At 43.4% G+C, this 27,440-nt stretch overlaps 1 protein-coding gene and 1 long non-coding RNA gene across 4 annotated transcripts in view; one reads left to right on the forward strand and one right to left on the reverse strand.

Moving 5' to 3' along the window:
* The first annotated feature begins 251 nt into the window (after nucleotides 1-251).
* TARP (TCR gamma alternate reading frame protein) overlaps nucleotides 252-27,440 on the forward strand; it is a 66,474-nt gene continuing 39,285 nt past the window's right edge. The window contains exons 1-2 of one of the 2 annotated variants that reach the window (XM_078152049.1): nucleotides 252-442; nucleotides 534-841. In XM_078152049.1, the coding sequence (XP_078008175.1) occupies nucleotides 397-442; nucleotides 534-841 (354 nt within the window). In that variant the 5' untranslated portion in view covers nucleotides 252-396. The remainder of the gene's footprint in view (nucleotides 443-533; nucleotides 842-27,440) is intronic. The other variant, XM_020964343.2, reaches the window with a different exon arrangement.
* Nucleotides 2,390-26,606, reverse strand: LOC110192908 (uncharacterized). 2 transcript variants are annotated; one of them, XR_013485784.1, is made up of 4 exons: nucleotides 26,445-26,606; nucleotides 9,898-15,889; nucleotides 9,378-9,441; nucleotides 2,390-2,835 (listed from the first exon to the last, which is right to left on the reverse strand). It is a non-coding gene; the product is annotated as an uncharacterized LOC110192908 (long non-coding RNA). The 2 variants fall into 2 exon arrangements; XR_013485783.1 differs by having other exon boundaries at nucleotides 9,898-16,938.

A 27,440-nucleotide genomic window follows, 5' to 3' on the forward strand; every position in this document is an offset into this window, starting at 1 on the left:
TCTTCGTGCCCAGCACAGTATCTGCACATGATAGACACCTAACAGATGGTTGTCAGTTGATTGATTTGTACCCCCACGCTCCAAAAGTGGCTGCCCCTGGAGGCCAGGATTTGTCTCACTTGGTCTTGTATTCCCATACTGACAGTGCACCTGGACCTTTGCGCTGGGACATTGAACAAGCGGAGGGACAGTAGACCCCCCTGCCAAGGCAACATCTGCAGCCAGCCCCCACTGCGGGCTTTCTGAAGATTCCCCACAGTCACACACAAGCACCTCCCTCAGCCCCACTTCAGCAAAAGTGAACTCTAAGTGCACAGCAGGAGCTCCACACCCATCTCCTCCAGGGTCTTTCCTCTGGTTCCTTCTCATCCCAAGGCCTCAGCCCAAAAGGCAGAGATGTCTGGGTACCTTGCTCTCCTCTTAGCTGCTGCCCTGGTTCCTGGTAAGTTGTCTGCCCTGGTGCTCTGGGAAGTTGGGGAAGAACTGCCCCTGGCTTCTGGCTTGTCACCAACTTCTTTCTGCCCTCCCTGCAGCTGGCCAGACTGCCATGATCCTGGAGCAGAGGGTTATCTCCATGATCCGAAACGTAGGAGGGTCTGCCATCTTGATCTGCGAGATTTTCAGCCCCACATTTGACAATATCCACTGGTACCATTACCAGGAGGGGAGGGCCCCAGAACGCCTGCTGCGCTACTCCATGAAAAAGTCTGAGTCTGTACTGGACCCGGGATTCAGCCCCGACAAAATCAGGGCTTATAAGGGCAAGGACAACAGCTGCAGACTAATACTGAGTAATCTACAAATGAGTGACTCTGGAATGTATCACTGTGCCAGCTGGGACGGACCACAGTGGTATAGGCTGCCGCAGCTCCTGAGCAAAACATGTCACCTGGAGCAGCTGAGGTTTTCCTCAGGAGCAAGAGCCCTACTTCAGGACAGCTGAATACCTTCACTTGGACTAAGATAATCCTAAACCCCAGAAATTTCCTCAACTCTGAACCCCAAGCCCAGGAACTTTGGCCAAGATGTTTGAGAACATAAATCTTTCAGAGGTCAGTAGAACCCCACTCTTTCCTCTGCCGAGAACAGACACAGCACTGGCTCTGAATCAGAGCACGTGGGTTCAAATCTAGCCTCTAATACTCACTCCCTGTGTAAAGGAAGCAGGCAGGTGGTCCAGTGGATGGAGTGCTAGGCCTGGAGTCAGGAAGACCTGAGTTCAAATCTGGCCTCAGACACTTCCTAGCTGTGTTATCCTGGAAAAGTCACTTAACCTGTGTTTGCCTCACCTTCCTAAAATGGGGATAATAATAGCACCTCCCTCCCAGGTTGTTGTGAGGATCAAATTAGATAATAATTGCAAAGTGCTTAGCACAGTGCCTGGCACATAGTAGGTGCTACATAAATATTAATCATTAAGCATCACGTAACCTCCTCGGCACTCTGTTTCCTCATCTGTAAAATGGGAGATTGTGCTAGATGGCCTTTGAGGTTTTCTCTAGCTCTAGATCCTGTGACTCTAAGTTACCAACCTCCCTGGGTCTCTGTTTCCTCCTGTATGAAAGGAGAAGGTTGAAACTAGAAAAAAATAATATTATCAAATATTTATGTGATGTTTCTAACATATTATCTCATTACATCCTCATAATATGCCTAGGAGGTTTGTGCTATAATTAGCCCTATTCTGTCTGGAGTAGAGATAAGTTAAGTGATTTGCACACAGGGTCACAGAACTAGTGAGTATCTAGGTCAGGATTTGAACTCAGGTTTTCCTGACTTAAAGTCTAGCTGTCCCAGATGAGTTCTGGGGTCCCTTCCAACTCTGAAACTCAGATCCTGTGATCTTGCACTTCTCCAAAGAGGAGATCAGGGAGGGGCTATTATTTGAGATATGTCTTTTTCTATGTTGTCTCTCCCTGGTTAGATCCAATGCTGAAAGATGACTTGTTCACCATCCACATTGAGAGAGTTCACTTGACTCTGTTCAGTGGTACATGGGCACTAGAAGTTCAAGGTGGAAATCATTTCTGCAGAGACCCTTTTTCCTCTCATTTTCCCACTAACTGCTAAGTACTAAGTGCTTTTGAAGCCTAGTTCACATGCCACCTTTTCCATTATGTTCTCCTGATCCCTCCTATAAGTAATGATCTTCCCCTGACTCACATGGCACATTGCTCTGCACCTCTCAAATTCACTTGGCATATAATGTGATAAGTTACAGTTATTTATGTGTAGAAGACTATGGCTACATGTTCCTGGAGACAACATCTACACCTCACAGAATGGGGTGCTAACACCCTTTCCCATTATTTGGGTCCAAAGCCACTCAACAATATGGCTTCTGATCCCCCACCAATGCCTTTAGTGATTAGCCACAGGACAAAATTAGTTCAAAGGAAAGGACATTTAATGAAATATCATGAGGAAATTACAATAAAAAATTCCCCCCAAAATATTCTTGGGCACTGTATGCCACAAATGCATATACTGTTAGTGGGAAGAGAGAAGACCACACAGGGAACATACGTGACCCAGGAACACTATGTGGAGCCAGGGCACAATCATGGCTTCCTGTGCCTCCAAGACTGCAAAGTCACTGTTATCTTCTGATGGTGTCATCACATGGCTCCCACTGGATTTGATTCCTGCTAGACCCATTGTCTTCACCAGCTGCAACTCCACTGAGTGTCATCTCCAAGAGAAGCATGCTGCATCCTCCTCATGAGAAGAGTGGACTCTTCCACACTCTTTATTTAAAAACACCCCACCCCCAGCGACCCTCCAGAGAGCTCGGAGCGTCATCCTTGTACTTCAAGGCCTTCAAGAAGGACAGACCTGAAGGGCAGGAATCACGCTTTTAGTATATCCAGGGTTCTATAACATAGCCAATTAAAATACCTTTTATCACCACACAATATGAATCCCATCATGGCTAACAGGAAGAAGTCAGAGGATATCTATGACTGCTCTAAGTTGGAAGAAGAGTTTCTGAATCGTGCACTTGGGAAGCAGACCCAGCCCAAGCTTCTAGGCACCTAACTGATCATCTTTTAAGGCTGAAGTAGGTGTGTGTGTGTGGAGAGGGGCAATACACTTGTCCTTCTAAAAAGTGGCATCCAAAACTGAATGCAATACCTCCAAAGTGGTCTATGAATGAATGAACTTATGAATGAATAAAAATACATTTATGAAGAGTTTTCTATGTGTCAGGCACTGTGCTAAGCACAGGGGAAATAAACATAAAAGTCAAAACAGTCCCTATTCTCAAACTCATGGCACTTGAATTCTAAAAGGAGAAGACAACACATAAGGAAGTAGTAGACAGGGAGGTGTGTTTTTGACTAGGAATCATGGAGATGGTGAGAGGTGTCATAGATCAACTGACAGGCATGAAGTTTCTAGGAATATTAGTGCCAATTTGATTATTATTCTAAGGGAAATAAGTGGAGTGTGTGTGTGTGTGTGTGTGTGTGTGTGTGTGTGTGTGTGTGTGTGGGAGAGAGAGAGAGAGAGAGAGAGAGAGAGAGAGAGAGAGAGAGAGAGAGAGAGAGGAGGGAGGGAAGGAAAGGAGAGAGGGAGGACATAGGAGTGACACCAAGTCATGAAAATATCCACAGAGATACTGGAGACATACAGGGAGACACACAGAGAGACACATACAGAAAGCATTTACTGTTCATTGTGCTAAGGACTGGAGGAGGCAGAAGAAGACAGAGCCTTTCCCTTCTTATTGGTGGATTCTATTTCTCCCTCAATGCTGAGTAAGTCCAAATGACCTTTTTTGGCTACCATATTAACTCATATTCAGTGGACCTTTGGACACTAAAAGTCCCAAACCATTTCCAGACAAACAGCTATCTCCCCATAGTTTTTACACTTGTGAAGTTTATTGTTTATACCCAAGCATAATAATTTGTTTATCTCCATTCAGTTTCATCATATTCAATTAAGCCCAACATGTTAGCCTCCCAAGAGGTTATTAAATCCTGATCCTGTCCTCAGTGTGTTAGCTCTTCCTTCACACTCTGTGTCATCTTTAGACTTAATCAGTAAATCATTTATGCTTTTATATGTCATTGATAAAAATGTTAAACAGCACTGAGCCGTATACAAGGCCCTAGGGAACTCCACTGATGACTTTCTTCCAAGGTACCATTGAGTGGTTAGTGACTACTCTTTGTCCCTGACCATTCAACTAGTGTTGAATCCATCTGTGTATATAGTACATCTGAATGTTCAATAGTCTAGTCTACAGCTCCCCATCTTACCTACAAGAATAGTATGAAATCTTTTACCAAACAATTTCTAAAAATCTGGGTAAATTATAGCTACAGAATGGCCTTGATGAACCCATTTAGTAATCTTGTCATAAATGGGGATAAAGTTTATTTGTCATGATCCATTCTTGATGAGGCATTGAGGTGGTCCTGTGGATAGACTGCTGGGTTTGGAGTCAAGCAAGATGATCTGAGTGCAAATCTTGCATCTTAAATTTACAGGCTGTATGACCGTAGGCAAGTAATTTAGCTTCTTCCAGCCCCAGTTTCCTCATCTGAAAATGTGAGTTAAGAATGGCTCCTACCTCATCAGATTGTGGTGAGTAACAGATGAGATAACACATGTAGAGTGCTTTGACCACCTTGGAGAGTTATAGAAATGCAATGTCTGGAGCTGGCTGGCTTCTTTTAATCATCATTTCCTTTCCTAGGTGCCTGTTTACCACAGCTTTAATAAGACATTCTAGAATTTTATCAGTAATTGAAGTAAAGAGCACTGGCCAATAGTCTATAGATCACATTCTGGGTTATTTTTTTTAATTGGCACCACCTTTGCCCTTCTCTGATTTAGTAGGACTTTTCCTATTCTCCATGATTTTTTCAAAGATCACTGTCAGTGACTACTCCATCATATGTGACAGTGCTTTCAGTACCCAGGGATACTGCTCCTCTAAGAGAGGTGACAGATTCAGCTAGAATAGCTAGGTGTCTTTTACTATCTTCCTACTTCTCGATGGAAGCAATCCCCTATTATTCCTTTGTGTTGTCTCCTTTTCTGCTCCAGGTTCATTCTCACTGGCAGAGAAAACACAAAGAAAATAACAATTGTACAACTCTGCCTTCAACTTCATCAGTTATTATCATACAAGTAAGTCACTCTAAATGGGGTTCTTATTTATTCTTTGATCTTCCTCTTTTCCCCATTATAGCTCCTTTAAAAATTGATCTGTAATCCTTATCTTTCTTTACTTAACAGTCTTGCTCCATTCTCAGCTTTAGCACCTCAAAGCATTTTCTAAAAGATCATGCCACATTTCTTTCATTAATTTTCTATTATCTACACTTGCTTTTGTCCTCTGTGCACGTCTAACAAAAATCTAGTTTGGTTAATGAGTTCCCTGTGTATCCACATTGGTCTCTTTCAACAACTACCATTTTACCTCCTCACTGGAATATTTTCTCCTTGTGTCTTCAAATCTTCACTCTAAGGAGTTTCCTATTTCTTCTACATAACCATCCCAGAATTCTGGGACCTGGAACCGTTCTACATATTTTTTAGTCCTTGAAGTCTTCTCTCCCAATATCTAGGGCACACAATATACTATGCCTGGTTTTCCTTTTTTTCTATATCACAAACTCTAAGATGGAGTAATCATTTGCAATTATTTTCACCCCATAAATCATTTTAGCAACAATAACAATAAACAACAATGACATAAAATACCATCATTTATGAAGAGCTCATTATGAGCAATACACTGAGCTAAGCACATAGGATATGGAGACATAGAAAAGGTATTTGCTAAGTGTGTTTTGACCATTATCCAGTTTGACCCTTACAAAATTGTCCCATGTGGTAGGCACTATTGGCATTATTATCCCTGTTTCATAGATGAGAATACTCAGAGAGTCCACTGGGCCCTTGGTAAAGTCTCCCCACATCCCTCAAACTAGAAAGCCCCAATGAGAGCCATTTCTGCACTCTTGAGTTTTGGAAGGATGTTGTGCATCCAGGTTCACACGGGGGGCTTTGTGTAGGGGACAGACATTGGCCTGAATGGTCTGTAGTGTTCTGTTGTTGACTCACTGTGTGACATTAGGCATAACTTTGTGTCTCATTTCCTGGGTCTATAAAATGAGAGGTTGGATTCAATGATGCCTAAGGTCCCTTCTAGCTTTAACATTCTAGTACCCTGAGGTGCCTTCAGAAGACTATGAGCAAGCCCAGTACTGCCCAATAATGGATACATTTAAAAGGACAAATTATAGTGCCTGGTACATAATAGGATGCTTACAAAAGGGCAATGAGTTTAGGGAGAAAGGATGGAGAAAATGGGAATGAGAAGGCTTGGGAATCATAAAGTTTGGGTTGAATATGCACTAAATAAGATTAGACAGAAGCCGGTTTCCTTTGTAAATTAATAGGCGTTCATTCTCGTTAGACTCACTTTGGAAAACCAATCCGTTATTATTTCCCTTAATGGAGAGCAGAGTGATGTCTTTACCTTCCTGTCCATTGAGCCTCCTGGAGGCTTACCTCCTTTTGGTTTCTCTCTTTGATCTCTTCTGCTGGCACTCTGTCTGTGTTCAGTAGAGGTTACTAGACCATAGCACCTGCCTCCCTCCCCACCCCCAGCCCAAAAAGAAGTGCCTCGAGAAGATCAGTGTTGGGAGAGGCCGTTCTGCTGGGTGGTCCCAGCCTCCCAACTCCTCTCCTCTAAATCTCCCCAGACGTGTAACTGAAAAGAAAGGTCTCTTTGCAGCTGGGAACATGGGGGGAACCTTTTTCTTGCTTTTGCTTTCCCTGATTCCTGGTGAGTGTGTTGTGGTCACGGCACCCTTGTCCTGGGGGAGGGGGACAATCCAAGGCTCCTTCATCCTCTTCTCTCCCGCTGGTTTTATTTTCATTCCAGCTCATCTGTCCAGCGCCCGCCTGGAGCAGGAGGTCTCTGTCATGGGCATTCAGGGAGGCTCTGCCATCCTCACCCGTCAACTCTTTGATTCTATTTCCACTGTGGTGCCCTGGTACCGGCTCCAGGATGGAAGGCCCCCAGGGCGCTTTCTCTACTTTTCCTTGCACCTAGGCACAGCCAAGTTTGATAGGGGTTTTGATGATAATAAATTCCAGGCCCATAAGGATGCATTTAATGATGGGAATAGTGCCTTGCTAAACAAGAAGCTGGCTGTGAGTGACACTGGCATGTATTACTGTGCTGTCTGGGACAACCACAGTGCCCCAGGAGGTATCTCCTCTCCACACAAAATGCCCTGCTGTCTTGAGCAGCTTGGAGCAGCTGGTACTCAACACAGTAGGGCAAGTTTCTTCTTCAATCCTACCCTGCCCTTGCTCACTTCAACGTGTGCAGGGACTTAGCTAATCTTCCCTCCAGGATGAGGAAAACCCCTCCTTCAGCCCAACAGAGCCTGCCACCCTCCACTAAACACCTAGCCCACACCCTGAGAAAATTAGCCGAGAGCACATAAGTCCATCTTAAAATTCCCTGGGGTTAATTGAGTTACAATTCATAAGCACACAATTTTTATGCTTGGACAACTCCCTTAGGTAAATTTAAAGATCCTAATGTAATGAGAAGATTGGCCAATGAAGTCAGAATCCTTGGAGAAAGCTTAGATTTCCTTTCTCTGGTGGGTTATACAAGGTATGCTGAGGTTCTGAACCACGTTTGCACACAAAAAGATTGAGACATTCTTCCCTTGGCTCTTTCGTATGTTTACTTCCCGGCTAGGATGAACAGTAACGTACGTCCCCTTGTCTCTCCAGCATGCCTGCCGCCTGGTGCAGGCTTTCCTCCTCTCCAGATGGCATTATGGTAGTAGGTTCTGGTTGGGCCCCCCTACCTCAAGTCTCTCTCTATTCCAGTCCATTCTCCAAAGTTCTTTCTCCTGATGTGGATAATTTTTTTTTAAAGCAATCGGGGTTTAAGTAAATTGCCTAGAACCACACAGCTAATAAGTGTCTGAGGCCAGATGTGAACTCAGGTCCTTCTGATTCAAAGGCCTATGTGCCATCCACTGCACCACATAGCTTTGCCCCCCCCTCCCAGCACACTTTTTCAGGTGCGTAGATCTGTTCATTTTCCTCCTCAACTCTTAAGTCCTCAACAACACCCTATTACCTACTGACTAGCATTTAAACTCTTAAGTCTGGCATTCAAATCTTTCCACAATATGACACCATTCCCAAGCCTTATTTTACATTACTACTTTCCATCTACACACTGGACCATTTTCTGTCCCCCTAATGGGTCCTACACTTCCCCACCTCCACGCTTTAGTTATATTATTCACTCTGTTTAGAATATCCTCCCTCCCACTCCCCACTTCCTATCTTGCAGGCACTAGGGGGTCACTGGAGATTATTAAACAATGATCACAGCAACAACAATAACAACTAATATTATGTAGCATATTAAGGTTTGCAAAGCACTCTACAAATACAACCCTGGAAGGTAGGTGCTATTATTATGCCCATTTTACAGATGAGGAAATTGAGGCAGACAGAGGTTAAGTGGCTTGCTTGGAATCATGTAACTAGTAGGTTATCTAAGGCTGGATTTGAATTTGAGTCTTTTTGATTCCAGTGGTCTATCCACTACTGTACCTGCCCATGGTCATACTTATGCTTTAAGAAGATCAATTTGACCTCCAAATGGAGAACGAACTGGAATAGGGAGAGACTTGAGGCAGGGAGACCAACCAGAAGGCTACTGCAGTGATGCAAGCTGGAGAGGAGGAAAGCTTGCACCAGTGTGGCAGGCATGTTAGAGGAGACAAGGGGACATATATAAGAGATGTTGTAAAGACAGAAACTGTAGAACTGGAATCAGATTGGCCATTAGGAATGAATGTGAGCACTGGGTCTGGGATGACACAGAGGTTAGGAGCTTGGATAACTGGGAGGGTGTCCAAGCCAACATGCCCCCAACAGGAAGCTGGGAAGAGAGGATTTGGGGGGAATGACAAAGAGTTAAGTTTGGGTCATGATTATTTTAAGATGTCTACAGGAAATCCAGTCTGAGATGTATCCAATGAGGATGTGTCTCTGGCTATCTTTTTCTGGGTCTTGCTTTTCTTGACCCAGAACTGTCACTCTTGGTCCATTCATTCTTCATCAGCAGCTTGGCCAGAATGCTCCTGCTTCAGGTGACTCCTGTGATGTCTCTTTCACTTGACAGTTGATTTCGGACCAGTTTCTTCTGCCCCACCCAGCCCCAGTGAGAGAAATCAGGTCATCTGACCACTTGTTTGCTGCTTTATCTCCTTTTTCTCACTCAGGTCCAAATAGAAAAAGAAAAGTGAGCATCCCCCAATCCCATGTAGGCAAAGGGCACAATGATCTATACATTGAGGAAGGCTTACCCACACGGAGCCCAAGCAGAGGTTCAAAGCCAACTGGGACTCTGTCAGCAATGTTCTTCAGGAACTAGGACCAAACGGAGATAATGGAAGTAATCAATTCTGGTCCAATTAAGCAAGCATTTATTAAGTGCTTGTTGTGTGTTGGCCCTGGGACGGGTGCTAGGAAGACAAAGCTAATTCAGTTCTTTCCCTCAAGGGACTTCCGTTCTATGGGGGGGGGGAAGGAATACATAAGAAACTTAGGATCATTTAGGGGAGGAGAGACCATTAACAACCAGGGGGAGGAGAAATGCTGTGTCTTAGGAGGTGACTGCAGCCTTGAATAAGACCAGGATCTAAGAGATGTAGGTGAAGAGGGAGAGAACTCTGGGCACAAGGCATACAAATGCCAGAGGCAGGAGAGGAAATGACAACTTTGTGCAGCTGTAGGCAAAAGGCCAATTTTTTGGAACCTAAAATGCATGAAGGGAAGTGATGGGCACTGAATCTGGACAGGCAGCTTGGAGCCAGGAATCTTTACCATCACAGAAGCAGCAGGGAAGCAACTGAGATTCTTGATCAGACCAGAGCACTGGACATGTAGACAGGCAGACCAAACTCCAAATCCTTCCCCAGATACTTCCTAGGTGGGTGACCCTGGACAAGTCGCTTAGCCTCTGTTTGCTTCAGTTTCCTCGGCTGTAAAATGGGGGATAATAATAACACCTACTTCCTCCTCCTGGCTTGATGTGAGGATAAAAGGAGACATAATTGTTAAGTGCTTTGCAAACCTTAAAGTACTATATAAACTCTAGCTAGCTGTAGTAGTAGTAGCAGCAGCAGCAGCAGCAGTAGTAGTAGTAGTAGTAGTAGTAGTAGTAATAGTAGTAGTAATAGTAGTAGTAGTAGTAGTAGTAGTAGTAGTAATAGTAGTAGTAGTAGTAGTAGTAGTAGTAGTAGTAGTAGTAGTAGTAGTAGTTGTTGTTGTTGTTGTTGTGGAGCTAGATGGCTCAGTGGATAGAGTGCTGGGCCTGAAGTCAGGAAGACTCATCTTCCTGAGTTCAAATATGGCCTCAGAAACTTACTAGTTGTGTGACCACTTAACCTTATTTACTTCAGTTTCCTCATCTGTAAAATGAATTGGAGAAGATAAGGACAGATCACTCTGGTATCTTTGCCTAGAAAACTCCAAACGGGGTCATGGACAGTTGGACTTGACTGAACAAGTAGTAGTAGTAGCAGTAGTCATGGTAGTAGTAGTAGTAGTAGTAGTAGTAGTAGTAGTAGTAGTAGTAGTAGTAGTATAGTAGTAGTAAAAATATATAACAATTTCTCTCCTGATATAAAAAAAAATTATTGAACTCCTAGAAAACCTGGAAGCAATTACCTGGCTTCTAACAGCTAGACAGTGACCTTATCACCAGAATCCCCTTTGGCTTCTCTGCCCACACTGACTTGGGAATCAAAAGCACAAAGGGGCAGTGGCTCACTCAAGCTCATATGAGCAGCAAAGGGCAGAGCAAAGCCCTGCACCCAGGTCCCCTGACTCCAGATTCCTGTGACCCTCTCCTCTGGCATTGGCTTCCATCCTGACTTTTTCCCTTTTCAGGATTTCAGTCAGTGTTGCTGTATCTTCTCCTGAGATGCTTTTGCTGTGTCCCAGTGGACAAGGCAGGCCCAGCTACAGCTGAACCCCACCCCCATAGGCAGGCTTTTGCTTTCTTTCTCCTTGCTTTAGATCTTCTTTTTGAGAAATGATAGTAGCTGGTATGTCTACAGGGCTTTAAGGGTTACAGAACCCTTTACACAGATGAACTCTTCTAAGATTCATAACAACTGAGCAAGATGGGGCAGGTGCTATCAGTATGCCTGGTTTTATAGAGGAGGAACTGAGGCTCATTGAAGTGGATTAGCCTGTGTTCCCACAGCTCCTGAGTATCAGAAGAAGGATTTGATCCCTGTTTCTCCCGACTGTATGTCTAGCACCCTTTGCATTATGACACCATTTAATCTGTGGACTCTGAAAACTCATTTCATCCCAGAGCCAGGCCCACATGGACAGTTAAACTGGAAAGGAGATGGAAGGTGAGGGAGATGGTGCTTCATGTAAAGTGATGCCAAAGTAGAGAAGACTGGAGAGTCAGAAATGCAGCAGGTAGAGGAGAAAATCAGAGGAAAAGCTTCCTGCCAATGAACATTCACCCAAAGTGGAATGGGCTACCTAACGGGGAGGCAGGTCCTCCTTCCTGGAGGTCTTCAAGCAGAGCCTGGACAACCATTTGTAGAGTACTTTGTGTGTGTTAGACTAGAGGCTGCTGCAAACCCATCCAACTCTGAAATTCTGTGGTTCTATCTTCACATTTATCCTTATTAAATTTCATTTTGTTCAACTCAGATCAATATTTTTTCTTGAGCTGAAATGAATCGACCAATCTATGTGAAACAAGAATTGCCTGTTTAAGGTAACTCCAATTGCTTCCCCCTCCCAACACACACACACACACACACACACACACACACACACCCCTAGGGGTTAACTTGTAGTCTAGGCTGACTAGTGCTTCAGTCTACCACAAGAGGGCACTAGCGAGTGAGAACTATGTGGACTCTGGAAACTCATTTCCTCCCAAAGTCGGGTCCACTTCTACAATTAATCTTGGAAAGTAGATGGTGGAAGGCAGCAATGGTACATCATACAAAGTGAGACCACAGTGGAGAAGCCTGGAGAGTCAGGAGCAAAGCAGAGAAGCCACAACAAAGTCAGTATGAATCTGACCATTCAAAAAAAACTGGCAAAATTGATGTTGGCTTCAGAGCAGTTGGAGCTGGTGAAAATGGGGGAGGGGGGATCCTAAAATGGCAGAGCTAGAAGGATTATTCAAGACCATCTCTTCTTTCACTGCTGAGGATGCAGAATAAGAGCACAAGTGCACATTTCTATCATGCTTTGCAGTTTACAAAGCCTTCCCAAAGACTAATTCCCTTCCCTGGTCACTTCTCTTTGCATGAGTCTGGAGGGAGGAAAGACTTCATCACCTTTCACTGGGACAATTGCAATGGCTCCCAATTGGTTTCCTTGATTCCAGGTCCTTCCTTTTTCAATCCATCTTCCATACAAAAATAAAAACAATCTTCTTCAAGCCCAGGTCTGACTATGTCACCCTCTGTCCAAGAACTTCCAGTGATTTCTTAATGTTGGCTCTGAGATAAAACACAAATCGTTCGGCTTGACATTTCAAGCCCTTTGCAGACTGGTTCCATCCCGCTTTTCCAGAGATTTTCTGCAACTCCGCTTTATGCAGTTCATGTTCCTGTCCAATGAGTCCTCTTGCTGCATCTCTGTCTGTACAAACTGTGCCCCATGACTGTCATACATTCCCCATGACTGCCTTAGTAACCTTGCCTTCTCCCCCCAAGCTTAGCTCTAAAGAGAACCTTTCCCTGATCCCCCTAATTATCAGTGGCCCCTCGCTCCTTAAATTCCCCATGTTTGCTTCTCTGTGTATTTGATGCTTCCCCCTCAGAAAAATGTAAACTCTTTTGAGGCAGGTACTGTCCCTTTTTACCTTCATATCCCCAGGACTGAGCACATGTGCCAGGCACAGAAGAGCAGCCTAATAAATATCTGTTGAATCTCATCATCAGGTGCAAATGCTGGGAAACAGACCAAAGGATTTCAAGATTACTTCCCCAAGGGAACGATGTGGATGGGTTGCTAAGAATAATGGATGGTTCAGAATAAGTCTGAGGTGGACAACAAGAAACCAGCATCTTCTATCTTCAGCTCACCTGACACAGCTTAAAAGGCCATAAGGCAGTGTTGCCTAGTGGAAAGAGTGCTAACATCTAACTAGATGTCAGAAGGCCTGAGTTCAAATCCCAGTGCTGCCATTTACTAAAGAATCATTGTGAACACTGGCTTTGGGATCAGAGGAGCTGAATTCAACTCCTGCTTGGGATACTTAGGATTTATGGCAACAGGGATTAGATATTGCACTTGTCTGGGCCTCCATTGCATACTCTCTCTCTCTCTCTCTCTCTCTCTCTCTCTCTCTCTCTCTCTCTCTCTCTCTCTCTCTCTCTCTCTCCCCCCCCCACCTCTCCATCTCTCTTCTAGTTCTAAATCTCTCATTCTAAAATCATTGCTTTAAGTATTCCTTAAGTGCCTACTATATAGGTGCTCAGCATGGGCCACACAGAGATGAAATAGACCAGTCCTTAAGGGGCCCCCAGTCTACTGGAGATGAGGGGATGTGACCTGTACAGCACAAGGTAATATGGCAGAGAAGAGCTCCAGAGAATATTCTCTAGAAAAAAATTGAGGAGGCCGATCCCTCTTTTCAGAGTCTCTGTGTCCATCTCTGATATTCTGGGATTCTGTGACATGGCCTTATAGTTTATGGTCAGCAGCAAATGGTCCAAGGCACCCAATAGCAAAGAATGCTCCAGGGAGAGTGCTGAGCTCTCCATGGTGCTGGAATTGATGCTGCCTCTAATTCCCCCCACACACACTTTTTCATAAGTAGCAGTGGCTCATCCCATTAGCTTAGCAATATGGTCTGTGCAGAATTATGGTTCTCAAGCCTCCCCCCACTCCCCCCCACACACACTCACCTACATTCTTCATCCAACATGAAGATGGTACTAAATTTCTTACTTTGGGACTGTGGACACAGCCTAAAACTAAGTAAACCCACCAGTATGTAAAGTCATCTCATTATGAAGGAATACTCATAGAAATATTCATTTTGGCCTCTAGACTTTTTCTTGGTATTTTTTACAACCTGCATATGAAATTAATTGTAAGATATTGGGGAAGGTACATGCAAAGTCAGCATGCATATGTCTACACAAGAAACTGGCAGAATTGCTGTCTGCGTAAGAGTTGCTAGAGCTGATGAAAAGTCAAACAAAGAAATGGATAAATGAATAAACAGATAGATAGACAGACAGATAGATAGATAGATAGATAGATAGATAGATAGATAGATAGATAGATAGATAGATAGATAAACAGACAGATAGATAGATAGACAGACAGACAGACAGACAGTTAGATAGGTAGATAGATAGATAGATAGATAGATAGATAGATAGATAGATAGATAGATAGATAGATAGATAGATAGATAGATTATAGATAAATCTTAAAATGGAAGAATGAACTAGGAGGTCATCTTTTCGACCTCCCTACTTTTACTAATGAGGACACTAATAAGAGCTCAAACATGCATTTCTAACATGTTTTACAGGTAAGGAAACCTCTCCAAACCCTAATTCCCTTCCCTGGGCAGTTCTCTGCTAGATGTGATTTCTACTCTGTGGTACACTGGTAAATGTTTAACAACCAGGTCTCCAAAAAAAAAGTATACACAACACACTTTCAGTTTAATTTGCATTATTAACATCTTCTCTATCATGTCCTTAAGACTAGCCAGTCACCAATGCAATAAATCAAGCCCTGACTCTTAGCATTTGCCTAGAAGGGTAAATATTCGCACTGCAAATTTAGATCAGTTCTGGTGGGTCAGGAAACAGCTGGCTGCAACACAGCACTGTCTCTACCCCATTCACATGTGATTTCTTGGAGGGCAAGGACTGTCTCATTTGTTTGTATTTGTATACCCCAGCCAGCACTTAGCAAAGTACCTGACATATTCACTCATTTATTTCCTTTCATTTATTCCTTCCTGACAGCCTCTCTGTGACTTTGGTAGCACAAATATTATTGTCCCTATTTTGCAGATGAAGAAACTGGACAGGGTGAAACTTTCAAAATGATAGAGAACAGGGATAAATTCACTCAATTCAATTAAATTCCAAAATCATTTATTAAGTCCTTCATGCAGCAGAGGAACACCCAATACAAAGCCAACTTGTAGAACTTCCTGCCTGATCCTGAGAGGAGTCTGGAAAAAAATAGATGAGCTCCACCTCAGGATGAACACTAAGTTTTTAGAAGAGTGACATCCTCAAATCTTCTTCAGTGTATAACTTTTGCCTTTTGTTGAGCACTTACGATCCTGCATGGCTGTTACTGGTGATGAGAAAACCTATGAATGGCTGGGTCCTACCCCAAGCACGCCGGGGTACCATAATGGTGCGTTTGGGTTTCTCCTAGCTCTAGATGTAACCCCCGTTCCTTAATCGAGTCAGTGTCAGTGGCAGCTCTGTGAGTGTTTCCTCAAGCATGGATTGAATCTGGGCTAGCTCTGCTCTCTCCTCTAATTGTAAAACAGCTACCCACCCCAAATTTTCCCAGCTCCACTCTGTGACTCTCTCCCTTACTTTTCAGATAGAGAGGCATCAATAACATTAATATTAACATAACAATAACATTGCTCTGCCTGCCCTCTTTCACCTGTGCACCCCAGAAAACCATGAAGATATTCTGCATTCCATCTGTCCTCTACCTTCAACATCACCTTGTCATGCAATGGTATCTCCAGGAAGTCAGGCAACTGCTTGTGTGTCCAATGTGTCCTGTGCATCTCCTCCAAAGCTGCCCAAGAGTTGGCCACCAAGGACTCTGACTGGAGGCAGAGAAAAGGAAGAGCCTTTCCACCGTAACCATAAACAATATCACAAAAGCAAGTGAGGCCACCTATGATAGCACTGTTGGTATCTCATAGGGGCAAATAGCCAGAGGAGGGGTTCTGTTAAACAACAATCCCTCAGTATTTTTAAAAAAGAAGAAAAATGCTTCCTTCTTGGTCTTCCACCCATAATGACACCTTCCATCCATTCAATCCAAACAAATTCTGAAGCTGTTTTCTAGCCTTAGCTTGCCTGTCACAAATAACCCTCTTCCGTAGGGCTGGCAGCAGTCAGGTTACTTAGCCGCATCTCATTCCCCATCAGCTGCTGAAGGAGTACCATCTCCCATATAGATTTGCTGGAAACAACTGGATCTTGTAGAAGACAGGCCACTAGACTTGGATGTGAATCCAGAAATCATTATAGGACCCTCCACTGAATTGTAGGATCACAAATTGAGACCTGGGAGGGGCTTCAGAGGTCATCTAATCCAAGCCAAAGCTGGAGAGACCAAGATCCTTGGAGGAGAGATGACTTATCTAGGGTCACACAGCTGTTAAGTGGCAGAACTAAGAGAAAGGATCCATGTGCCCAGTTCCCTTCCTCCTAGAAGACAGGGGTATGAGGAAAGCCCCAGGTCCTTTAAGGGAATCTGTGCACTAGTGTCTACATTGCTCTTGGGGTGTGGGCATTCAACCTCCTCCTATATTTGTCAGCAGACCCTGAGGGACAATTCCAGTGGGTATCTGCAGCACTGGAAATTGCACTTATAGGGGCTGTCTGCCCCAAGTGATTTTCATCCCAAATCAAGCTAACATCCAATTTGATAAAGGAAATCTCTGGCCTGGGCTTAACTGCTTCCAGTTAAGTTAGAAGGACAGCACCATCTTTCTTAGCTGTTGCCACCTTCCCAATCGGCCTCAAATGAAAATCTGGTAAACACAGGGCAATCTCCAGAGGAGGGTAACCAGGATGCTCTTGTCGAGGACGAGAAGGAGAGCTGCAACTGAAGCACCATCTTCCACATAGATTTCCATTTATTCTCCTTTTTAAAAATTAATTAATTTTTAATTTGAGGAATATAACAAGCATTTCCATAGCATAGTATGATAAAAAGATGATTGCACATGAAACTGCAAATCCATTATGTACAACTTGTTGTTTCTTTAAAATATATGATGAAGTTATTAGGTAAATTTCTTTTTTATCCTTTTTCCTCCTTTTTTTCTTCCCTTCCCCCAAATTATTCTATACATACTTCTATTTATCAGTTCTTTCTCTAGATGCAGATAGTATCTTCTTTCATATGTCCTTTGTAGTTAATTTGGATATTTATAATAGTCAAAATGACTTGGTCACTCAAAGTCATCCTTTAAACAATATTGCTGTTACTGTCTACAATGTTCTCTTGGTTCTGTTTACTTCACTCTTTATTATTTCTTGCAAGTCTTTCCATCTTTTTCTAAGATCATTGAGCTCATCATTTTTTAATACATAATAGTATCCCATCACAATCATATATCACAAGCCTCAACTGATGGGCACCCCTGCAATTTCCAGTTCTTTGCCACCAAAGTAGCAGAGAGCTGCTATAAATCATTTAGAAGATACAGGTTCTTTTTCTTTTTCCATAATCATCTTTGGAAATAGACCCAGTAGTAGCATTGCTAGGTCAAAGGCATAATTCCAGATTGCTCTCCAAAATGATTGGATTAGTTCACAATGCCACCAACAGTGAGTTAGCGTCCCTGTTTCTCCACATATTCTCCAATATTTGTTGCTTTTCCCTTCAGACATTTTAGCCAATCTGACAGGTGTAAAATGATATTTTAAGGTTGCCTTAATTTGCATTTCTCTAATTACTAACAGTTTAGAGCATTTTTTATATGACTATAAATTGTTTTGGTTGCTTCATTAGAAAACTGCCTGTTCAATATCCTTTGACCATTTATCAACTGGGGAATGACTCATATTCTTATATATTTGACAAAGCTCTTTATATGTTTGAGATATGAGACCTTTATCTGAGAATCTGTCTACATGATTTTCCACAATTTATTTATTCTCTAAATATAGGCTGCCCAAATATCTCAGAGCAGTTTTAAGCTTAGAATATATAGATACAGATAGATATGGAGATATATATATATATATATATATATATATATATATATATATATATATATATATATATGTATATATATATATATATATATATATATATTGATCTATCTCACTATATCTCTTTGACATCTTCCCCATTAGAATGCAAGTCCTCGTGAATAGAAATTCTCTGTCTTTTTGTCTGTCTTTGTCATTCTCAATGCCTAGTACAGTGCCTGACACAGAGGAGAGTCTTAAGAAATATGTGTTCTCTGATTGAATGATAAGTTGACTGATGTTACTTAGGTAGAATCAGAAATGAATGCTTGTAAAACCCAAAGAGTAATTACAAGCCATTGGATGAAGAATGAGAGTTCCCCAGGGGGAGGGGCTATTTGGTTTGGTTTGGTTTTGTATCTTCAGCCCCTAGCATGTACATATTGGCACACTGGGGGTATTAATAAACATTTGTTCAATTGAATTAAATTCTAAATTGAACTGAATTCTATCTTCCATCCTCTCCAGGCTGCATTTCTGACTCTTCAGACTTTCTCTATGATGTTAGAGAAACCTCTTAGGCTTGGAAGTTCATTTCACCCCTAGACATCTTGCACTAGAAGTACCGTTTGCCTCATGTCCTCCTTCTCTGGCTGATTCCTCCCAGAACCTCCATTTTAAAAAGCATGCTCAGGCCAGCCATGCCTTCATTTCCCTCCAGACCTCAGTCATAACTTTGGATTTTCTCTACCATGTACCTGCCCTGGTATACCCTTCCTTCTTCCCTCATGAGAATGCAAGCTCCTTGAGAGCAGAAACTGTCTCCCTTTCTAATTTTATTTGCATTATTAGGCTCAGCACAGTGCCTTGCACATGTTAACTATTAATCAATCAATCGATAAACATTTGTTAAATGCCTATTATGTGTCAGGCACTGTGCTAAGCACTGGGGATATAAAAAGAGGCAAAAGACAGCCACTGCCCTCAAGGAGTTTACTGTCTAATTGGGTAGACAACATGCAAACAAATATATACAAGCAGGATAAGTAGGAAATAATGAACAGAGGAAAGGAACTAGAATTAAGAGAGGTTTGGGAAAGCTTCCTGTAGAAAGTGGGATTTTAGTTGGGACTTAAAATCAGAGAGGTCAGCAGTCAAAGTGGAGATAGAGGGTTGTTCCAGGAGCGTAGGACAGCCAGAAAGAATGCCTAGAGAGGGGGAGTGTCCTGTTCATGGATCAGGAGGCCAGTGTCACTGGATCAAAGAGTGCGTGTCGGGGAGTAAGATGTAAGAAGACTGGAGGCAGGTTATGAAGGGCTTTGAATGCCAGGCCGAGCATTTTGTGTTTGCTTTTGGAAGCAGTAAGGAGCCCCTGGAGTTTACTGAGTCTCACACAATCAGACCTGCACTTTAGGAAAATTACTTTCGTGGCTGAAGGGAGAAGGGATCCGAGTGCAGGGAGATCCAAGGCAGACCCACCAGCAGGCCGTTACAATGATCCAGGTGTGAGGTCATGAGGGTCTGCCCCAGGGTGGAGCGAATGTCAGAGGACAGGAGGGGGTATATTCAAGAGACGCTGCAGAGGGGAAATTGACCATCCTCGGCCATACCTGGGGCATGTGGTATGAGAGACAGTGGGGAATCCTGGCTGACTCCTAGGTTGCTTAATAAACACTTGTTGATTTGCTGACTTGATTTGAGTTTCATTGAGTTGCTTTTGCAGAAGAGAAGACTTGGGGGTATGGGACTTAATAACCATCTTTGGATAGCCTAAGGATGTGGAAGGATTCCACTTGTCATGACATCACAGGGCAGAGCCAAGAGGAAAAGGGAGAGGGTAACTGTTTTAAGTCCAGGCTGGATGCTGGGGAAATCTTCCCACTAATATCAAAGTTGACTAGGCTGTCGCAGGAGGTGGTGACCTTTCCCTCCTTGGAGTTCTTCAGAGAGAGACTGGACAGTAACTTGTTAGGGATGTCATAGCAGGGACGGTATGTAGCAGCTCAGCTATGGGCTGGACTCAGTGGCTTCCAAAGAATTTTCCAGCTCTGGAATTCTGTGCCTGGAGAGTTCTACCTCCTCCTCCGCGCGACACAAAGACCTTGTGCTCAAGAGTTCAGCAGTTCAAAGTGTTGACAAAGCCAAGACCTGGAGCAGAAGATTTTCATGGCTGATCTTACTCCTCCGTTCAAAGCATCCACCAACAAGGCAAGGAGAGGGGGAAGGGCCCCTGACATCTGCCTTGTCCTGTGCACCTCTGCTGAAGACACAGGAGGGCCTTTACCTTTCCAACCGCAGTACAGGGAGCCCAGCTGTAGTGAACCACTCGCAGAGCCTCCAAGCTGAGCCTGAGCAAGCTGGGCAAGTTGGCTGTCCAGCCTTGGGTGATTCTGCCCACATTCCCAAATAAGAAAAGAAGAGGAGCAGGACGACCTGATGATCTCAGGGGAAGAGGTGGGAGTTATAGACAGTGGCTGGTTAGCATTCTTATCAGGCATCTCTGCCCTTGATGTAGTATTAATAATGCAATTCTGCCCCCAGAAGTAGAGTAGGTGGTTAAAATAGGCTGAGGCAAGTAAGATTTTTATCAGGATCCCTCGATCCTGCTCCCACCACCCCAAGCCACCAACATCCTGTTTCTAACAGCACAGGATGTGCTGCTTCTCCTTCCCATCTAACAGGAAGCTGAGCAGGTGCTCTTGGAATAGAAGGCTTCGACCTCAAGCATCTCATTCTCCCAAGCTTCTTGGATTTCCAGGGAGCAGAGCAATCACACACACACAGGATGGTGTAACTCTTTCCATTACCTGGGAGGTAAAGTTCAGACTTCCTGGCCAGCACTCACATGCCCTGAGGTTACTGCCTGGCATGGATTCCAACTGCAGCTCTGGCATTTGTTTTTTGTGACCTTGGGCAAATCCCTTCCCCTCCCTGGCCCTCAGTTTCCTCACCTGTTCAGTGAAGGATTTGGACTAAATGATCTCTGATGTCTCTTCCACCTCTAAATCAATGAACATATAACCTTTGTAAGTTTCATTTTATATGTAATACTTACATATGTAGGATGATAGATAGATAGACAAACAGACACAGACAGTTGGGTGGATAGATAGACAAACAGACACAGACAGATGGGTGGATAGATAGACAAACAGACACAGACAGATGGGTGGATAGACAGACAAACAGATGATAGAGATTAGATAGATAGATTTTGTTTTGTTGTTATTCAGTTGTGTCTGACTCTCCATGACCCCATTTGGGGCTTTCTTGGCAAAGATAGTGGAGAGCTTTGCCATTGCCTTCTCCGACTTATTTTACAGATGAGGAAACTGAGGCAAACAGAGTTAGGTGACTTGGCCAGCATCACCCAGCTAGTAAGTATCTGAGGCCAGATTTGAACTCAGGAAGATGGGTCTCCCTAACTTCAGGCCCAGCACTCTGTTGTGCCACCTAGCTTCTCAGATAGATAGCTGGATGGATGAGTAGATGATAGACACATAGATACACAGATAGATACATAGATAGCTGATTGGATGAATAGATAGTAGATAGATAGATAGATAGATAGATAGATAGATAGATAGATAGATAGACAGATAGATAGATATTGTACCTAACTTTTCCAATCTTCTTACACTTTGCTCTTCTCTACATACTTGAGACCCGATGACACTGACCTCCTAGTGATTTCTCGAAGTCCTTCCCTCTTCACTAGCTGCCCCCATGCCCAGAATGGTGTCCATCCTTGCCTGCCTCCCAGATTTCCTAACTTTCTTCAAAACTTAGCTCAAATCCCATCTTCTACAGGAGGCCTTTCCTGCCCCCTCCCAATGCTCTTCCTCTAAAATTACCTTACAACTACTCTGTATATACCTCATATTCACCTAGTTATTTATGTGTTTTCTCTCCCATGGGAATGTGAGCTTCTTGAGGGCAGAGACCATTTTTTTTTTTGCCTTTCTGTGTATCCCCAGCATTCAGCACATTTCCTAATACACAGGATGGTTTTAATAAACGATTGCTGTTGCTTGATGACCACGTACTATGTTAGGCTTGAAGACTACAGTGAGAAGAGCAAAACAATTTCTGCCAGAGAATTTAAGAACTGGAAGGGACCTTGGAGTTCATCCCTGATTTTACAGATGAAGAAACTGAGGGAGGCTAGGAGTGAATAAGTGACTTTTCCAATGTCACCAAGAAGTAAGGGTCAAAAATGGGATTTCAGACTTCTGACTCCAAATGCTGCCAACAAAACATGACCAGATGAGGAGACATAAAATATGTTCAGAATCATTTGAGGCATCGGGAAAGCACTAACAACAGGAAATGATGAAGGGCCTGGAGGAGGTGGCACCTCAATTGATCCCTGAAGGCAGGTAGGGATCTCATGGCTGCAGGGATGGAGGAAACCACCCCAGACACCATCCCTTAGGGTGCTGGGCTGGTGCCTAGGATGTTCACCTAGAAAACACCAGTGAACAGGACAGTGAAGCCTTCATGCCAAGCCCGAGATGCGCATGGGCACTCTCCTGCCTCATCACACAGGCACTACCCAGTCACTGGGATTCTATGATTCAAAGCCCCAGGTCAGCATCCAGAAGATAAAATGCGGAACAAGGGTGAGGGAGGGGAAACGAAATATGGATAGAGGTAGAGAGAAAGAAAGCTACATACAGAGATACATTGATAATAGATAAATACATAAATGCATAGAGAGATGGAGATAGATACATATGTACAAAGGCATCTGGATAGCAAGACCTTAAGATAGCAAGATACATTGTTAATAGATGCATAGAGGTAGATACATATGTAGAGAGATACATAGAAAGCATAGATACATAGATGCATAGATACAAAGACATATACTTCTATATATAGAGATACATCTAAATACATCGATAGATATGTAGATGCACAAAATATTTATTAAATGTCTACCACCACCAGGCATTGTATTAAATGCTGTGGATACACACCCCACAAGGCACCAAGAAATCCCTTAACTTCCAGGCTCTTGCATTCTATTGGGAGAAGACGATGTACAAAAGTAAGTCAGAAGGGAAGCATTAGAGGGGAGCAGGGCAAATAGAGACACGGGACAGGACACTGGAAGGCGCTCATTCAGGGCAAGATAATATGAAAGTTCTCTTAGCAGAGCGCAGAGCACTTGAGTGGAGCCCAGGTGGCTCCTGGGGAGAAGGTGGAGATAATGACTTCTTTCTCGTGCTAGGTCTTCTTTAGGTAGAGATTTGGTCACGCTATTCTTCTATTCAAAATCTTGCAATGGCTCCCTATTTTCTACTGAAATTCAGACTCCTGAACTTGGCATTTCAAGATTCTCCAAAATCTGGTACCTTCTCTACTTTTCCAGGTTCATCTCCTCAATGCCTTTCCATGTGCTCCATACACCAGACACACTGAACAGCTCATTACTTCCTGGGGAGCCCTAGGCCTTCTGGCCCCTGTGTCTTTGCTCACCATGCCCCTGCCCAGGGGTGGGGAACCTGTGGCCTTAAGGCCATATGTGGCTTTCTAGGTTCTTAAGTATGGCATTTTGACTGAATCCAAATTTTACAGAATGAATTCTTTTATTAAGGACCTCTTGACCATTGATTTCATACCAGTTTCTTCTACTCACCAAGCCCCAATGAGAGGAGCCAGGTCATCTAACCTCTTATTTGCTGCTTTATCTGACTTTTCTTGATTAAGAACTTTTTTCAATGTAAAGGAAAGAAAAAAGAATAAACTGATACCCCAGTGGCAGTGGATTGCTTCAAAGAAATAAGAAGAAAGTAAAAGTAGCCCAATGACCTCTGAGACCTCTGAGGTTTTCTCTAATTGCTTTATTATCTGCAGAAATTCTCCTGAAAAGACAACACACTTGTCATCTCTTCTTATTCTAAAATATGTGGTTCCTTCTCAGGACTGAATGTTTTTAAAGCCATTGGTTCATCACTACTCAGCTGCAAAGAGGCACATTCCAGCTTGATGTCTGTCAAAGCTTCAGGATGATCAGAGCAGGTCAAGAGTGGGCTAGTTGAGGGGCCAAGGGGCACCCACAATGGAGAGGTCTTCAAGAAAAGATTGGCCAACCACCCACTGAGCATGGCCCAGAGGGGATCTATAATCAGGAATGGGATAGACTGGATGTCTCCTGAGGGCCTGGACTGCTGGGAGATGCTGTGGTTCAGTACAAGACTGTGTGGCTCTCTGGAGGACTGCCCCTACATACCTCTTGGATCTTTCAGGACCCAGGGCTTTTCTATAACCAAGAATAGCTGTAGACTCTCTTAAAAGGATGTGATTTTGAGAGTTCATCAAAAGCACACAAAGGGGATTTTTTCCTAGGCTACATCATTCCTACATGAGGCCAAAACAAAGAATGAAAGTGTGGTCCCAACAAGTCTGGGCATGGGAGCCAACTCTCCTGCACCCCCAAAACAGCCAGCCCACTGGCAGCAATCTCTCATCATTTTCACATGCCCTCTTCCCAAATTATACATGGCAACGACTGCTCATTTGAATCACTCCATATAATACTTCATTTGTTCATTTAACAAGCATTTATTAAGCCTCCACTATGAGCCAGCCACTTCTGGGAGACATGAGGAACACAAAGAAATGCCCCCACCCCAAGGCAGCCCCTGAGCTTGAGGACTTTACATCCTACTGAGGATATTAGCATTACACAGATAAGTTGACATAATTGATTTAGAACTGGAAGAGATGTCAGAGGTCAGCTAATTCAATTGTCTGATTGACCGTTGAGGAACAGGGACCCATGGAGGGCAATTAACTAGGCAAAAGTCACACAGGAGTGTGTGTGTGTGTGTGTGCGTGTGCGCACGCGTGCACTCGCGTGTACGTGCACACGTGTGTGCATGTGTGCGTGTGTGCATATACATGTGTGTGCACGTGTGTGCGTGTGTGTGCGTGCACATGTGCACGCGCATGCGTGCATGCAACAGAGGCATAAAAAGTCAAGCTTGCAGCAGGGACTATGATCCTTCCATGCTCTATCTGTCTGAAACCTTCAAAAGTGATTGGAAAATTAACTCTCCAAACACCCATTTTGCTGGGGGGATTGGAACAGCAGGACAGCAGATCAATGCCAGAGCTCATTTGTTTCTCTTTGCCAAAGGTAAAGACACATTTGAAGGCCCAATAGAAACAGTCTGAGTGAAGGACAACAAATGAAAGATCATTGTCATCCCTTCACCAGAGGGAGACTGGCTTGTTCTTGGGAGTAGCCTGGAGTCAGCAGGGAAGACACTAGACGGGAAGTCAGAGAGACTTGGGTTGAAAGTGAAGCACTATTTCCTATGCTTCTAGTGCATGGCACATAGTAGGGAGTTAATCTAGGCAATGTGGAATAGAATCCTTCCACTGATGACCCACATGGTTATTGGGAGGAAGACAATGGGGATGGACCCTGTGCTTCATTAGTATAGTTGAGGAATGTCCCTCTGCCAATGCAAGCTGCCTCTTTCTCTACAACCTACAGGCTTGGAGAGTTGTCAAGAAGATTAAGAGGTCTGGAGAGCAATCAGCAGCTATGCCCCAAAAGTTATAAAACTGTTTATCCCCTTTGACCCAGCAATTCCACTACGAGCTCTGTCTCCCAAAATGATCAAGAGAAAAGGCAAAGAACCTCCATGTTCTAAAGACTGATAGCGGCTCTGTGGTGGCAAAGGACAGGAAACTGTGGAGATGCCCATCAGTTGGGGAATGGCTGAACAAGATGTGGTATATGATTGTGTAAGTAACGTAAGTAACGATGAGCTCGATGATCTTAGAAAAACATGGAAAGACTTGCATGAAATAATGAAGAGTGGAATGAGCAGATCTAGGAGAATGTTTGCATACAATGATAGCAATATCATCTTAAGAATAACTTTGGGTGACCAAGTCGTTTTGACCATTATAAATACCCAAATTCACTACAAAAGACTTATGAGGGAATATGTTACCTGCATTCAGGAAAGAACTGATAAACAGAAGTAAGTATAGAATGGATTTACATACATACATACATACATACATACATACATATATATGTATATATATGTATATATATATACATATATGTATATATATGTATATATATGTATATATATGTATATATATATACACACACACATATATACACACACTATATATATACATATATATGCATATATGTATAAATTTATGTCTAATGGTAGCTATCTGTAGGGTTGGAGGGAAAAAAGAAAATGAAATGATTATGTATTTACATTTAAAAGGAAAAGCAAGTTGACCATGATAGATTTGTGGTTTCATGTGCAGTGCTCTCTTTTTCTATTTTACTTTTTCTATTCTTCTTAAGTACAGAAAAACAAAACAAAACAAAACAAATATTTTCCTTTCATTTTTTAAAATCCTGCAGAAAGAAAAGAAGAAGAAAATTGAAAGGTTCTGACTTACCTAGGGTTAAAGAGCCCCAGGACTTGGATCCAGTTCTTCTTAACCCTGAGGCTCCCTCTCTGTCCATTCTCCATGTTACCTCTCAATGAGAATAAAGCTTTAAATAAATAACAGATATTCTGATTTAGAGGATGGTGTCTGAGGAGCCACTGGCAGACATCCTCAGGGTTTTCAGGGGGGAGAGGGTCAGAAGGAAGTCAAGGCCACACTGCCATAGCTCCATCTTTGGGCAAAGGAAGCAGGAAGGTCAATCAGCATTGACATCAGCATGCCTGGCCCCCACCCATGGAGAGAGCTCTGGTCTGCTCCTCTTAGAAAGGCCGGATGCACAATGAACGTTAGGCCAGGATCGAGCAGCTCATCATCTCTGCTGACACCCCAACAGGCCCCCTCGGGCCACTCTGAGCTGATCTCTATCCATCAGGCTCCTTGCCTCCTTGGGTTCTCCTCAGCCCAACAATCGGCACAGCCAGAATGAGCCTCTGCCAAATGCTTGCCATGGCCACCCTCTGGGCCTGTGAGTTAGTTTCTCCCTCTCTTCATGTAAGGTAAGAAGCAGAAGAAATTCTCAAAAGGATCTCTTCACATCTCCGTGTTCTCTTCTTTTATTTCTAGTTGGACATGAAGCTCTAGAACTGAAGCAGCCTCAAGTCTCCCTCACTAAAGACCTGAGCACAACAGCACGTGTGACTTGTCAAGTGTCTAGCAGTCAGACCTTTGAGAGCAAATACATACACTGGTACCAGCAGAAGCCAAGCCAGCCTTTACAACATCTGCTCTCTGTCCAGTCAACCAGCATCCCCAGCCAAAAATCCTTACATGAGATACAGAAGAAATTTGTGGCAGAAAAGAATAAAGACAAGGGAACCTCGATCCTAACAATAAGCAGTATAACACGTGAAGATGAAGCCACCTACTATTGTGCATGCTGGGAAGACCACAGCAGTCAGCCCTCACTGACAACACCTACAAGAATCCTGCCCTCCTCGCGTCCCT

The sequence above is a fragment of the Phascolarctos cinereus genome, unplaced genomic scaffold, assembly GCF_003287225.1.
Source record: "Phascolarctos cinereus isolate Bilbo 61053 unplaced genomic scaffold, phaCin_HiC Scaffold_4;HRSCAF=312, whole genome shotgun sequence".
Lineage (NCBI taxonomy): Eukaryota > Metazoa > Chordata > Mammalia > Diprotodontia > Phascolarctidae > Phascolarctos > Phascolarctos cinereus.